Below are 15,723 nucleotides of genomic sequence, written 5' to 3'. Positions count from 1 at the left end.
CGCTCTGGGAGGAGGACACAATGGAGTTGTCAACCGTGATGGCGAGATCATGGAACGGGCAGTCCTTCCCCGGGAGGAAGAGCAGCTCCGTCTTGCCGAGGTTCAGCTTGAGGTGGTGATCCGTCATCCACACTGATATGTCTGCCAGACATGCAGAGATGCGATTCGCCACCTGATCATCAGAAGGGGGAAAGGAGAAGATTAATTGTGTGTCGTCTGCATAGCAATGATAAGAGAGACCATGTGAGGTTATGACAGAGCCAAGTGACTTGGTGTATAGCGAGAATAGGAGAGGGCCTAGAACAGAGCCCTGGGGGACACCAGTGGTGAGAGCATGTGGTGTGGAGACGGATTCTCGCCACGCCACCTGGTAGGAGCGACCTGTCAGGTAGGACGCAATCCAAGCGTGGGCCGCGCCGGAGATGCCCAACTCGGAGAGGGTGGAGAGGAGGATCTGATGGTTCACAGTATCGAAGGCAGCCGATAGGTCTAGAAGGATGAGAGCAGAGGAGAGAGAGTTAGCTTTAGCAGTGCGGAGCGCCTCCGTGATACAGAGAAGAGCAGTCTCAGTTGAATGACTAGTCTTGAAACCTGACTGATTTGGATCAAGAAGGTCATTCTGAGAGAGATAGCGGGAGAGCTGGCCAAGGACGGCACGTTCAAGAGTTTTGGAGAGAAAAGAAAGAAGGGATACTGGTCTGTAGTTGTTGACATCGGAGGGATCGAGTGTAGGTTTTTTCAGAAGGGGTGCAACTCTCGCTCTCTTGAAGACGGAAGGGACGTAGCCAGCGGTCAGGGATGAGTTGATGAGCGAGGTGAGGTAAGGGAGAAGGTCTCCGGAAATGGTCTGGAGAAGAGAGGAGGGGGATAGGGTCAAGCGGGCAGGTTGTTGGGCGGCCAGCCGTCACAAGACGCGAGATTTCATCTGGAGAGAGGGGGAGAAAGAGGTCAGAGCACAGGGTAGGGCAGTGTGAGCAGAACCAGCGGTGTCGTTTGACTTAGCAAACGAGGATCGGATGTCGTCGACCTTCTTTTCAAAATGGTTGACGAAGTCATCTGCAGAGAGGGAGGAGGGAGGGGGGGGAGGAGGATTCAGGAGGGAGGAGAATGTTGCAAAGAGCTTCCTAGGGTTAGAGGCAGATGCTTGGAATTTAGAGTGGTAGAAAGTGGCTTTAGCAGCAGAGAGAGAAGAGGAAAATGTAGAGAGGAGGGAGTGAAAGGATGTCAGGTCCGCAGGGAGGCGAGTTTTCCTCCATTTCCGCTCGGCTGCCCGGAGCCCTGTTCTGTGAGCTCGCAATGAGTCGTTGAGCCACGGAGCGGGAGGGGAGGACCGAGCCGGCCTGGAGGATAGGGGACATAGAGAGTCAAAGGATGCAGAAAGGGAGGAGAGGAGGGTTGAGGAGGCAGAATCAGGAGATAGGTTGGAGAAGGTTTGAGCAGAGGGAAGAGATGATAGGATGGAAGAGGAGAGAGTAGCGGGGGAGAGAGAGCGAAGGTTGGGACGGCGCGATACCATCCGAGTAGGGGCAGTGTGGGAAGTGTTGGATGAGAGCGAGAGGGAGAAGGATACAAGGTAGTGGTCGGAGACTTGGAGGGGAGTTGCAATGAGGTTAGTGGAAGAACAGCATCTAGTAAAGATGAGGTCGAGCGTATTTCCTGCCTTGTGAGTAGGGGGAAGGTGAGAGGGTGAGGTCAAAAGAGGAGAGGAGTGGAAAGAAGGAGGCAGAGAGGAATGAGTCAAAGGTAGACGTGGGGAGGTTAAAGTCGCCCAGAACTGTGAGAGGTGAGCCGTCCTCAGGAAAGGAGCTTATCAAGGCATCAAGCTCATTGATGAACTCTCCGAGGGAACCTGGAGGGCGATAAATGATAAGGATGTTAAGCTTGAAAGGGCTGGTAACTGTGACAGCATGGAATTCAAAGGAGGCGATAGACAGATGGGTAAGGGGAGAAAGAGAGAATGACCACTTGGGAGAGATGAGGATCCCGGTGCCACCACCCCGCTGACCAGAAGCTCTCGGGGTGTGCGAGAACACGTGGGCAGACGAAGAGAGAGCAGTAGGAGTAGCAGTGTTGTCTGTGGTGATCCATGTTTCCGTCAGTGCCAAGAAGTCGAGGGACTGGAGGGAGGCATAGGCTGAGATGAACTCTGCCTTGTTGGCCGCAGATCGGCAGTTCCAGAGGCTACCGGAGACCTGGAACTCCACGTGGGTCGTGCGCGCTGGGACCACCAGATTAGGGTGGCCGCGGCCACGCGGTGTGGAGCGTTTGTATGGTCTGTGCAGAGAGGAGAGAACAGGGATAGACAGACACATAGTTGACAGGCTACACAAGAGGCTACGCTAATGCAAAGGAGATTGGAATAACAAGTGGACTACACGTCTCGAGTGTTCAGAAAGTTAAGCTTACGTAGCAAGAATCTTATTGACTAAAATGATTAAAATGAAACAGTACTGCTGAAGTAGGCTAGCTGGCAGAGGCTGCGTTGTTGACTATGTAGGCTAGCTGGCAGTGTCTGCGTTGTTGACACTACACTAATCAAGTCGTTCCGTTGAGTGTAATGGTTTCTACTGTGCTACTGTGCTGCTATTCGGGGCTAGCTGGCTAGCTAGCAGTGTTGATTTACGTTACGTTGCGTTAAAAGAACGACAATAGCTGGCTAGCTAACCTAGGAAATCGCTCAAGACTACACAATTATCTTTGATACAAAGACGGCTATGTAGCTAGCTATGTAGCTAGCTACGATCAAACAAATCAAGCCGTTGTACTGTAATGAAATGAAAAATGTGATACTACCTGTGGAGCGAAACGAAATGCGACCGGATTGTTGAGTGCGGAAGTTCTGTTACGTTAAGGACGACGAATAGCTGGCTAGCTAACCTCGGTAAATTAAGATAATCACTCTAAAACACACTCTAAACTACACAATTATCTTGGATACGAAGACAGCTAAGACAACTATGTAGCTAGCTAACACTACACTAATCAAGTCGTTCAGTTGAGTGTAAGTTGTGCTGCTAATCGGTAGACGGTGGACTAGCTAACGGTAGACGTTAGCTAGCTAGCTAGCTGCAGGGCGGTGTAGACTGCGTTAGGACGACGAAATACGATAATTACGCAATTATCTATGATACAAAGACGGCTAAGACGGCTATGTAGCTAGCTAAGAAGAAAAATTGCTAAGATTAGACAAATCAAACCGTTGTACTATAATGAAATGTAATGAAATGTAATACTACCTGCGGACCGAGTGCAGATGCGACCGCTCGCTCCAACCGCTCGCTGACCAAGGTGCTCCCAGACCAAGGTGCTCCCAGACCAAGGTGCTCCCAGACCAAGGTGCTCCCAGACCAAGGTGCTCCCAGACCAAGGTGCTCCCTGACCAAGGTGCTCCCTGACCAAGGTGTTCCCTGACCAAGGTGCTCCCTGACCAAGGTGCTCCCTGACCAAGGTGCTCCCTGACCAAGGTGCTCCCTGACCACGGTGCTCCCTGACCAAGGTGCTCCCTGACCAAGGTGCTCCCTGACCAAGGTGCTCCCTGACCAAGGTGCTCCCTGACCACGGTGCTCCCTGACCACGGTGCTCCCTGACCAGTTGTTTAGTTTGGTCAGATGGCCAGCTCTAAGGCAGTCTTCATATTTCGTGTTCCATTTCCCTATGATGCAGACCACTGTATTTTGGGAAAAATGTCAACACTCTAGAAATAGTTTTATACCCTTCCCCAGATATATACCTCATCACATCTCAGAGATCTACAGACAGTACTTCATCGTCTGGTTTCTGTTCTGACATGATCTGTATTCTGTCATGTTTCATGTTCTGTGTGGAACCCCAGGAAGAGTATCTGCTACTTTCTCAACAGCCAATGGGGATCCAATAATAAACCCCAGGAAGAGTATCTGCTACTTTCTCAACAGCCAATGGGGATCCAATAATAAACCCCAGGAAGAGCATCTGCTACTTTCTCAACAGCCAATGGGGATCCAATAATAAACCCCAGGAAGAGCATCTGCTACTTTCTCAACAGCCAATGGGGATCCAATAATAAACCCCAGGAAGAGCATCTGCTACTTTCTCAACAGCCAATGGGGATCCAATAATAAACCCCAGGAAGAGCATCTGCTACTTTCTCAACAGCCAATGGGGATCCAATAATAAACCCCAGGAAGAGTATCTGCTACTTTCTCAACAGCCAATGGGGATCCAATAATAAACCCCAGGAAGAGTATCTGCTACTTTCTCAACAGCCAATGGGGATCCAATAATAAACCCCAGGAAGAGCATCTGCTACTTTCTCAACAGCCAATGGGGATCCAATAATGATAATCCAACCAAATAAAATACAACAACAAAAAACACAGTGGAACCTTAAATAGACATGTGGTTTCTTTCTAAATCATGTCTAAACAATGGAATTGTCCACAGGTGGACTCTAATCAAGTTGTAGTGACATCTCAAGGATGATCAATGGAAATTGGATGCAACTGAGCTCAATTTGGAGTCTCATAGCAAAGGGGGTATGAATACTTATGTAAATGAGATTTCTGTATTTCATTTTCAATCAATTTGCAAAAGAAACTTGAAAAAAACAAACATGTTTTCACTTTGTCATTACAGGGTATTGTGATGTCATTACAGGGTATTGTGATGTCATTACAGGGTATTGTGATGTCATTACAGGGTACTGTGATGTCATTACAGGGTATTGTGTGTAGATGGGTGAGGGGTGGGGGAGTATTTAATCCATGTTGTGTATGTACTGTGATGTCATTACAGGGTACTGTGATGTCATTACAGGGTACTGTGATGTCATTACAGGGTACTGTGATGTCATTACAGGATATTGTGTGTAGATGGGTGAGGGTTGGGGGAGTATTTAATCCATGTTGAATTCAGGCTGTAACACAACAAAATGTGGAACAAGTCAAGGGGTATGAATACTTTCTGAAGGCTTTGTACATACACACATATTTAGGATGTGAGTCAGGCTGATGTGTTCACTAACTTCTCCCCTTCCTTCCTCTCCTCCCTCCCTCAGATGCCCAAAGGCTCTGATGACACATGGGCTCAGAAACTTTACAACACCTTCCTGAAGAAAAGTGATCTTTTTGACAAACCTCGTATGTCCAACAAAGCCTTTATCATCCTCCACTTTGCAGACAAGGTACACAAGCATCATTGTAAATTTAAAAACAAACAAAAAACTGGTCATGTCAGACCTTCTATTTATGTTGACGTTGACGTAGGCCATTGCTTGCTGTCTGACTGTAGGATGTGGGTTGTTGAGTGTAGGTGACTGACTGACTGAAATAGCTCTCCTCGTTTGAGCAGTACTAACCAAACCACTCCCGTTCTAGAATGAGGGTCAGGTTGAATATCTCATGTTATCTTCATCTTCTTATCACGAATTGACATGGGTGTATGTTTTTCTCTACCCGCTGTTCCCTCTGTTTAACACGACCCTTTTTGTCCCTAGGTGGAGTACCAGTGTGAGGGATTCCTGGAGAAGAATAAGGACACTGTCAATGAAGAGCAGATTATTGTGCTCAAACTAAGCAAGGTTTGTTTGTTTATTTATTTATTTGTTTGTTTATTTGTTGGTTTGTTTGTTTATTTGTTGGTTTATTTGTTGGTTTGTTTGTTTATTTGTTTGTTTATTTGTTTGTTTATTTGTTTGTTTATTTATTTGTTTGTTTATTTGTTGGTTTGTTTGTTTATTTGTTTGTTTATTTGTTTGTTTATTTGTTTGTTTATTTGTTTGTTTATTTATTTGTTTGTTTATTTGTTGGTTTGTTTGTTTATTTGTTTGTTTATTTGTTTGTTTATTTGTTTGTTTATTTATTTATTTGTTTGTTTATTTGTTGGTTTGTTTGTTTATTTGTTTGTTTATTTGTTGGTTTGTTTATTTGTTTGTTTGGTTGTTTATTGGTTTGTTTGTTTGTTTGTTTGTTTATTTATTTGTTTGTTTGTTTTTTCATATCAGGTCAAACACTCAACCTTTCTCCCGTCTTCCAGTCTGTAAATACCTTCTGTATTACTAGTCTTATGTAGAGGACCATCGTAGTGCCCTCGGGTTAACTAGTGTGATGTTTGAACTTGGAGAACACACCCAGCACAGAGCTGTAGGAACAAGTCTATGTTTAGATCTTGACAGACCGTTTTATGTCATGGAGAAACTGCCCCCTGGTGGTGAATACAGATACCGCGTTCTTCTTCGTTTTTTATTAGTGCACTTTTCATATGGTGACAAAACCACTGGAGAAAGAAAAACGTCACAGTTAGCAGACAAAGAACCAAAAGATTACAGTCGAGATAATACAAGAAATGGTCACAAACAGCCGTTTAAAAAAAACAACAACAGTTTCCTGTTCCTGTTTGAGACGTGTTTGACTCTTCCCTCCAGTTTGAGCTGCTGTTGGAGCTGTTCAGCGACGAGGAGAAGCCTGCAGGCTCCCTGACCAGTCGCAGTAAGATGACACGGCCTGTTCAGGCTCAGAGAGACCACAAGAAGAGCGTTGGAACGCAGGTGAGAGGGACCTAGCAGAACAAGGCTAAAACATAAATCACTCTTCCGATGGTGTGGTTTTTAAGATTCAGATTTCTATAAACACGCGTTGCCATGTTAAAACCTTCTCAATGTAAATCTGATATTTTTTTGACTAATACTTTGCTACATTTAGATGAGCCACAGAGCCTGGTTCCTCTCTAGGTTTCTTCCTCATAGCCTGGTTCCTCTCTAGGTTTCTTCCTAGGTTCTGGCCTTTCTAGGGAGCTTTTCCCTCAGAGCCTGGTTCCTCTCTAGGTTTCTTCCTAGGTTCTGGCCTGTCTAGGGAGCTTTTCCCTCAGAGCCTGGTTCCTCTCTAGGTTTCTTCCTAGGTTCTGGCCTTTCTAGGGAGTTTTTCCCACATAGCCTGGTTCCTCTCTAGGTTTCTTCCTAGGTTTTGGCCTTTCTAGGGAGTTTTTCCCACATAGCCTGGTTCCTCTCTAGGTTTCTTCCTAGGTTTTGGCCTTTCTAGGGAGTTTTTCCTAGCCACCGTGCTTCTACACCTGCATTGCTTGCTGTTTGGGGTTTTAGGCTGGGTTTCTGTACAGCACTTTGAGATATCAGCTGATGTACGAAGGGCTTTATAAATACATTTGATTTGATTGGACCCTTTGTCTCGCCCCTCCCCTCAGTTTCGTAACTCTCTACATCTGCTGATGGAGACTCTGAACGGAACTACCCCTCACTATGTACGCTGCATCAAGCCCAACGACCTCAAATCCCCATTCATGTGAGTCTGCCACCACACTCCTTTACCTTTAGGTTATGTTCATTCGGCACCAAACGGAGAAGAACAGGATGAAATAGAAAGGGACTATCTGGAGTTGTCCAATCAGAAATGTTCATTTTTGTTTTTGTTTTCAAAAACGTTAAAAAAATTTTTTTAAAAAGGGATGTTTCCTAATAAATATGACATAGTTATTATCGTTTTGTGGCACCCTGGGAAAGAGAGGGTAAAAATCTGTCACCAATATGTTGGTTCACAACGTTGTTTCAACATATTGTGACATGAAATCTACGTGGAAAATACATTGGATTTGAAAAAAAGTCATCAACGTTTTGAGGATGAAAATTCAACCACATGATTATGTCATGGTAACCAATTTTCAACAGACAAAAACCTTGAATTTGTACCTTTGAAACAATTTGTACCATCTTCAACATTATATCCACTATCAGAACAAAAACAATAGGCTGGGCAACATCTCCTACTGGAGAGTTGATCTATCTACATTACAGCAACTCCTACTGGAGAGATGATGTATCTACAGCACCTCCTACTGGAGAGATGATGTATCTACAGCACCTCCTACTGGAGAGTTGATGTATCTACAGCACCTCCTACTGGAGAGATGATCTATCTACATTACAGCACCTCCTACTGGAGAGATGATGTATCTACAGCACCTCCTACTGGAGAGATGATGTATCTACAGCACCTCCTACTGGAGAGTTGATCTATCTACATTACAGCACCTCCTACTGGAGAGTTGATGTATCTACAGCACCTCCTACTGGAGAGATGATCTATCTTCAACACCTACAGGAGTTGATGTATCTACAGCACCTCCTACTGGAGAGTTGATCTATCTACAGCACCTCCTACTGGAGAGTTGATGTATCTACAGCACCTCCTACTGGAGAGATGATGTATCTACAGCACCTCCTACTGGAGAGATGATCTATCTACAGCACCTCCTACTGGAGAGATGATGTATCTACAGCACCTCCTACTGGAGAGATGATGTATCTACAGCACCTCCTACTGGAGAGATGATGTATCTACAGCACCTCCTACTGGAGAGATGATGTATCTACAGCACCTCCTACTGGAGAGTTGGTCTCTCTACAACACCTCCTACTGGAGAGATGATGTATCTACAGCTATCCCCTTGGTCAACCATTCAGGGTTTTAACCAAGCCCAGCACTGCTCTGTTATTTGTCACTGACTACTACCAATGTGAGAATGATTGTGAGATCTTTTAAGAACTGACTACATTCATTGTTGCTATTGGAAGTCATTCCAAAGGGTAGGTTTAACAGAGCAAATGAGACGTCACCGTACTTTATCACTCATATATCACCAATTAGACTCTTTTATAAACCATTCACAAAGTCATCAACAGCCATTGTTTTAATTCAACTAAACATATACATACATATACATTAGGCATAGGGTTTCAAACTTCTGTTGATTTTTAATTCAATTTTCCAATGAATGATTCATGTGTTGGATTAACGTCTCCATTTCTAACCAAAAATCAAAGTTAAAGGATAGGACAAAATCAAACCAAAGTTGATTTTCAATTCGTTCTATTCTTTTAACTTTTAACTTTTTTTTGGGGGGGGGGGGGTGAGATGGAGATGTGAATCCAACATATGGATAATTAATTTGTAGACAAACTGGAATTAAAACTGGGATTAAAGCCGGTCTGGAATTAAAACTGGAATTAAAACTGGAATTGCAGTCAGATACACAAAAGATACATAGCCTTTAAATGTTGATATTTGGTTGCGTTGTCAACCAAACACAACTCAATATCACTTTTCTAGCCTGTAATTGAACCCCCAATGCTGATGCTCCAGATACTCAACTAGTTTAAAGAAGGCCAGTTTTATTGCTTCTTTAATAAGAACAACAGTTTTCAGCTATGCTAACATAATTGCAAAAGGGTTTTCTAATGATCAATTAGCCTTTTTAAAATGATAAACTTGGATAAACACAATGTTCCATTGGAACACAGGCCTGATGGTTGGGCCTATGTAGGCATTCCATTTTAAAAAATCAGCCGTTTCCAGCTACAATAGTCATTTACAACATTAACATTAACAACTGTATTTCTGATCAATTTGATGTTATTTTAATGGACAACAAAAATAGCTTTTCTTTCAAAAATGAGGACATTTCTAAGTGACTCCAAACCTTTGAACGGTAGTGTACATACCAGTCAACAGCTTGAATGCACCTACTCAGTCCAGGGTTTTTCTTGATTTGTACTATTTTCTACATTGTAGAATAATAGTGAAGACATCAAAACTATCAAATAACACACGGAATCATGGTTTAATAAGTGCTCAGCATATGTGGGAACTCCTTCAAGATGGTTGGAAAAGGATTCCAGGTGACTACCTCATGTAGCTGGTTGAGAGAATGCCAAGAGTGTGCAGAGCTGTCATCGAGGCAAGGGGTGGCTGCTTTGAAGAATCTCAAATCTAAAATATATTTAGATATTTTTTAACACTTTTATTGGTTACTACATGATTCCATATGTGTTATTCCACCAATCAGTTATTTATGGTAGAGTGGCCAGATGAAGCCACTCCTCAGTAAAAGGAACATGACAGCTCGCTTGGAGTTTGCCAAAAGGCACCTAAAGACTTTCAGACCATGAGAAACAAGATTCTCTGGGCTGATGAAACCAAGATTGAACACTTTGGCCTGAATGCCAAGCATCACGTCTGGAGGAAACCTGGCACCATCCCTACGGTGAAGCATGGTGGTGGCAACATCACGCTGTGGGGAGGCTTTTCAGCGGCAGGGACTGGGAGACTAGTCAGTATCGAGGGAAAGATGAACCGAGCAAAGTACAGAGAGATCCTTGATGAAAACCTGCTCCAGAGCGCTCAGGACCTCAGACTGTGTGAAGGTTCACCTTTCAACAGGACAACGACCCTAAGCACACAACCAAGACAACACAAGTCCAGCCAGAGCCCAGACTTGAACCCAATCGAACATCTCTGGAGAGACCTGAAAATATCTATGCAGCGACGCTCCCCCCATCCAACCTGACAGAGCTTGAGAGGATCTGCAGAGAAGAATGGGAGAAACTCCCCAAATACAGGTGTGCCAAGCTTGTAGCGTCAGACCCAAGAAGAATTGAGGCTGTAATCACTGCCAAAAGGTGCTTCAACAAAGTACTGAGGGTCTGAATACTTATATTAATTATTTAAAAATTGTTTTAATACATTTGCTTCGTCATTGGTGTGTAGATTAATTAGGGGGAACTTTAAAAAAAATCCATTTTAGAATAAGGCTGTAACGTAACAATGTGCAAAAGGGGGTCTGAATACTTTCTGAATGCACTGTATGTATGTATGTTGTCTTCGTAATAGGATGGACCCCATGAGGGCAGTACAGCAGTTACGGGCTTGTGGAGTCCTGGAAACCATCCGCATCTCAGCAGCAGGCTTCCCATCCAGGTACACCAACACCGCCAACAACACCAACACCACCACCAACAGCACCACCAACAACACCAACAGCACCACCGCCAACACCAACACCACCAACAGCACCACCAACAACACCAACAGCACCACCACCACCAACAACACCACCACCAACAGCACCACCAACAGCACCACCAACAACACCACCACCACCAACAACACCACCACCAACAACACCAACACCAACGACAACACCACCACCAACACCACCACCAACACCACCACCACCACCACCAACACCACCACCAACACCACCACCAACAGCACCACCACCAACAGCACCACCACCAACAACACCAACACCAACGACAACACCAACACCACCACCAACAACACCACCAACAACACCACCAACACCACCACCAACACCACCAACAACACCACCAACAACACCACCAACAACACCACCAACAACACCACCACCAACAACACCACCACCAACAACACCACCAACAACACCACCACCAACAACACCACCACCAACAACACCACCACCAACACCACCACCAGCACCACCAACAACAGCAGCAACGTCGCCCTGCCCTTACACAAGCATTCAACTTTCTCTATACACACACACACACATGTCACAAAGTGTTACCACAACATGTTCCCGTAGCAACAGAATCAGGAGCATATGTTCCTCACCTCACCTGTACCTGTGGACAGGTGGACCTACCAGGAGTTCTTTAACCGGTACCGGGTTCTGATGAAACTGAAGGACATTCTCTCAGACAGGAAGCAGACCTGCAGGAACGTCCTGGAGAAATGGGTTCAGGTAGGAAGTGTCAGGGGTTAGAGGTCAGGCCTTAGGGCTCAGGAATTGACCTGACTTGGAGAGATGGGCCACAGTAGGGACAGAGTGTACAAAATATATAAATGGATATATCTTACCATGGCATGTGAACAGCTTTACCATACTGGCCTAAACTCCTCTACCCAGAACCGTACTAGGGTGTCGACCAAGACCTGGTCATCTCCATCATATCACAACCCTAGATCCTCCTTCATTTCTGTTTAAAGGGTTAGTCGTATCTTTATGCAATACATCCCTCTCTCCGGATTACAATCAAAAACTCTCACCTTCACTATACTCCACCTCCTTCCATACTGGGTGAGTGGATTCATATAGCCCTCTCTCTCCAAATGAGCTATGACCTGTGTCCACGATCGATATGGGAACTTGCACCGATATATGCCATAATTCCACACACAAACTGTCTACTTCAATTACTTCCATCCAGTTAGTACCCAGAGGGATACAAAGGTAGCATAGATATCAAACAAACAATGGTTAAATCAAATCAAATGTATTTATAAAGCCCTACTTACATCAGCTGATATCTCAAAGTGCTGTACAGAAACCCAGCCTAAAACCCCAAACAGCAAGCAATGCAGGTATAGAAGCACGGTGGCTAGGAAAAACTCCCTAGAAAGGCCAGAACCTAGGAAGAAACCTAGAGAGGAACCAGGCTATGAGGGGTGGCCAGTACTCTTCTGGCTGTGCCGGGTGGAGATTATAACAGAACATGGCCAAGATGTTCAAATGTTCAATAGAACCCCAACAGGAGATTAGAACAGAACATGACCAAGATGTTCAAATGTTCATAGATGACCAACAGGGTCAAATAATAATAAGTGTTCTAAAATGCTCAACAACCCTCTTATCTCCAAGGACCAGGACAAATACCAGTTTGGAAAGAGCAAGATCTTCTTCAGGGCGGGTCAGGTGGCCTATCTAGAGAAGCTGCGTTCTGATAAACTGAAGAAGGCGTGCGTTCGTATCCAGAAGACGATCAGATGTTGGCTGACCAGGAAGAGGTATCTCCGTATGAGACAAGCTGCCATCACCATACAGAAAAACACACGAGGTTACCAGGCGCGCTGGTGAGTGGAGAGACTACAACCTCACAGGGTTTCATTATATACCTATACTATTCATTTATATACCTTCCAGACAGGGAAAGACAAGGAATGTAATCGATGCACGCACAGTATCAAATCATTATTTTTCTGTCATTTGTCCCCACATTGCTTTTCTCACTGTGTGTAGGTTTCCACTAGTTCCCACAACCACATAGTCAAAATGGACTATATTGGAAAATTTAATTTAGGCAGTTTAGGCATAAGGTTAGCAGTGTGGTTAGGGTTACGTTTAAAATCACATTTTAAGAAGATGGATTGTAAGAAGTAGGCATGGAGTATGACTGTGGTACCTAGTGACGACCCTGTGTGTGTGTCATGAACATTCTAATCTGTAGACCTGAAAAGTCCTGGAATTAGTTGTGTCTAAAGAGTGGGAAGCCTGATCCTTAATAGAGTCAGACATCTGGCCTTTAGGTGTATTATCTCTGACTCTCTCACTTCCCCTACCCCTCTCTCTCTCCTCTCTTGTCTCTCCTTCTCCTCTCTCTCTCTGTCTCTCTCTCTCTCTCTCTCTCTCTCTCTCTCTCTCTCTCACCTTCTCTCTCTCTCTCTCTCTCTCTCTCACCTTCTCTCTCTCTCTCTCTCTCTCACCTTCTCTCTCTCTCTCACCTTCTCTCTCTCTCTCACCTTCTCTCTCTCACCTCTCTCTCTCTCTCTCTCACCTCCTCTCTCTCTCTCACCCTCTCTCTCTCTCTCTCTCTCTCTCTCTCTCTCTCTCTCTCTCTCCTTCTCTCTCTCTCTCTCTCTCTCTCTCTCTCTCACCTTCTCTTCTCTCTCTCTCTCTCTCTCTCTCTCTCTCTCTCACCTTCTCTCTCTCTCCCTCTCTCTCTCACCTCTCTATCACCTTCTCTCTCTCTCTCTCTCTCTCTCTCTCTCTCTCTCTCTCTCTCACCTCTCTCTCTCACCTTCTCTCTCTCTCACCTTCTCTCTCTCTCTCTCTCTCTCTCTCTCACCTTCTCTCTCTCTCTCACCTTCTCTCTCACCTTCTCTCTCTCTCTCACCTTCTCTCTCTCTCTCACCTTCTCTCCTCTTCTCTCTCCTCTCTCAGTCTGGTAGCGTTCCTGAGGAGGACCAGAGCAGCAGTTATCATCCAGAAGAACCAGCGTATGTTAGTGGCCAGGAGACGCTACCAGCAGCAGAGGTCTGCATCCATCACCATGCAGCGTCTGCTACGGGCCTACCAGGCCAGACAGACCTACCGCAAGGTATCCAACACACAACCGACCTGCTCCAAACTTCAAAACATACTTCTCTACACACAGTCGATCATTCAAGGGTCGTATTCATTCAGGGGTCGTGTTCATTCAGGGGTCGTGTTCATTCAGGGGTCGGGTTCATTCAGGGGTCGGGTTCATTCAGGGGTCGGGTTCATTCAGGGGTCGTGAACATTCAGGGGTCGTGTTGATTCAGGGGTCGTGTTGATTCAGGGGTCGTGTTCATTCAGGGGTCGTGTTCATTCAGGGGTCGTGTTTATTCAGGGGTCGTGTTTATTCAGGGGTCGTGTTCATTCAGGGGTCGTGTTCATTCAGGGGTCGGGTTCATTAAGGGGTCGGGTTCATTAAGGGGTCGGGTTCATTAAGGGGTCGTGTTGATTCAGGGGTCGTGTTGATTCAGGGGTCGTGTTGATTCAGGGGTCGTGTTGATTCAGGGGTCGTGTTCATTCAGGGGTCGTGTTCATTCAGGGGTCGTGTTCATTCAGGGGTCGTGTTCATTCAGGGGTCGTGTTCATTCAGGGGTCGGGTTCATTCAGGGGTCGGGTTCATTAAGGGGTCGGGTTCATTAAGGGGTCGGGTTCATTAAGGGGTCGGGTTCATTAAGGGGTCGTGTTCATTCAGGGGTCGTGTTGATGCAGGGGTCGGGTTCATTCAGGGGTCGTGTTGATACAGGGGTCGTGTTGATACAGGGGTCGTGTTGATTCAGGGGTCGTGTTCATTCAGGGGTCGGGTTCATTCAGGGGTCGTGTTCATTCAGGGGTCGTGTTGATTCAGGGGTCGTGTTGATTCAGGGGTCGTGTTGATTCAGGGGTCGTGTTGATTCAGGGGTCGTGTTCATTCAGGGGTCGGGTTCATTCAGGGGTCGTGTTCATTCAGGGGTCGTGTTCATTCAGGGGTCGTGTTGATTCAGGGGTCGTGTTGATTCAGGGGTCGTGTTGATTCAGGGGTCGTGTTGATTCAGGGGTCGTTTTGATTCAGGGGTCGTGTTCATTCAGGGGTCGGGTTCATTCAGGGGTCGGGTTCATTCAGGGGTTGTGTTCATTCAGGGCACAACATATCAAAACGAAAAGCAGGGGAAAACGTTTTTAATTGGTTCAGACAGTACCTCCCTGTTTCAGACAGTTTTCTTGTGTTTAGAACCCACTGAAACACGACTCCGGTCTACAACAGTGATTGTGTATTTATGTAGACCTTGTCCAGGTGCTTTACATCGTAAGAAGCAAACTCACCTCAAGCATTCTCTGCTTCCCCCAGCTGCTGTACGAACACAAGGTTCTCACCATCCAGAGGTGGGTGAGAGGCTGGCTGGCCAGGCGGAGGTGCAGACGCTCCCTGAGGGCCGTGGTTTATCTCCAGAGCTGTGTGAGACGCATGGTTGCCAGGAGGGAACTGAGGAAGCTAAGGGTGGAGGCTCGCTCTGTAGAACACTTCAAGAAGCTCAACGTCGGCATGGAGAACAAGATCATGCAATTGCAGAGGAAAGTGGACGAACAGGTGAGAAACGGCACTTTCTGTATGGACGTAGGCACTTCCTGTATGGATGTAGTCACTTCTTGTGTGGACTTAGTCACTTCCTGTATGGACATAGGCACTTTCTGTATGGACGTAGTCACTTCCTATATGGACGTAGTCACTTCCTGTATGGACGTAGTCACTTTCTGTATGGACGTAGTCACTTCCTATATGGACGTAGTCACTTCCTGTGTGGACTTAGTCACTTCCTGTATGGACATAGTCACTTCCTGTATGGACATAGTCACTTCCTGTATGGACGTAGTTACTTCCTGCGTTGAAATCCACCAATGTGGAAA

At 45.7% G+C, this 15,723-nt stretch overlaps 1 protein-coding gene across 1 annotated transcript in view; it reads left to right on the top strand.

Moving 5' to 3' along the window:
- LOC115127315 (unconventional myosin-Va-like) overlaps positions 1-15,723 on the top strand; it is a 56,986-nt gene that overhangs the window by 17,365 nt on the left and 23,898 nt on the right. The window contains exons 13-21 of the mRNA XM_065022247.1: positions 5,036-5,161; positions 5,474-5,557; positions 6,401-6,523; positions 7,174-7,271; positions 10,656-10,742; positions 11,442-11,550; positions 12,448-12,659; positions 13,747-13,903; positions 15,167-15,406. Coding sequence (XP_064878319.1) covers positions 5,036-5,161; positions 5,474-5,557; positions 6,401-6,523; positions 7,174-7,271; positions 10,656-10,742; positions 11,442-11,550; positions 12,448-12,659; positions 13,747-13,903; positions 15,167-15,406 — 1,236 coding nt within the window. The remainder of the gene's footprint in view (positions 1-5,035; positions 5,162-5,473; positions 5,558-6,400; positions 6,524-7,173; positions 7,272-10,655; positions 10,743-11,441; positions 11,551-12,447; positions 12,660-13,746; positions 13,904-15,166; positions 15,407-15,723) is intronic.

The sequence above is a fragment of the Oncorhynchus nerka genome, linkage group LG9a (assembly GCF_034236695.1).
Source record: "Oncorhynchus nerka isolate Pitt River linkage group LG9a, Oner_Uvic_2.0, whole genome shotgun sequence".
NCBI lineage: Eukaryota > Metazoa > Chordata > Actinopteri > Salmoniformes > Salmonidae > Oncorhynchus > Oncorhynchus nerka.
This window is presented reverse-complemented; position numbering and strand designations above follow the sequence as displayed.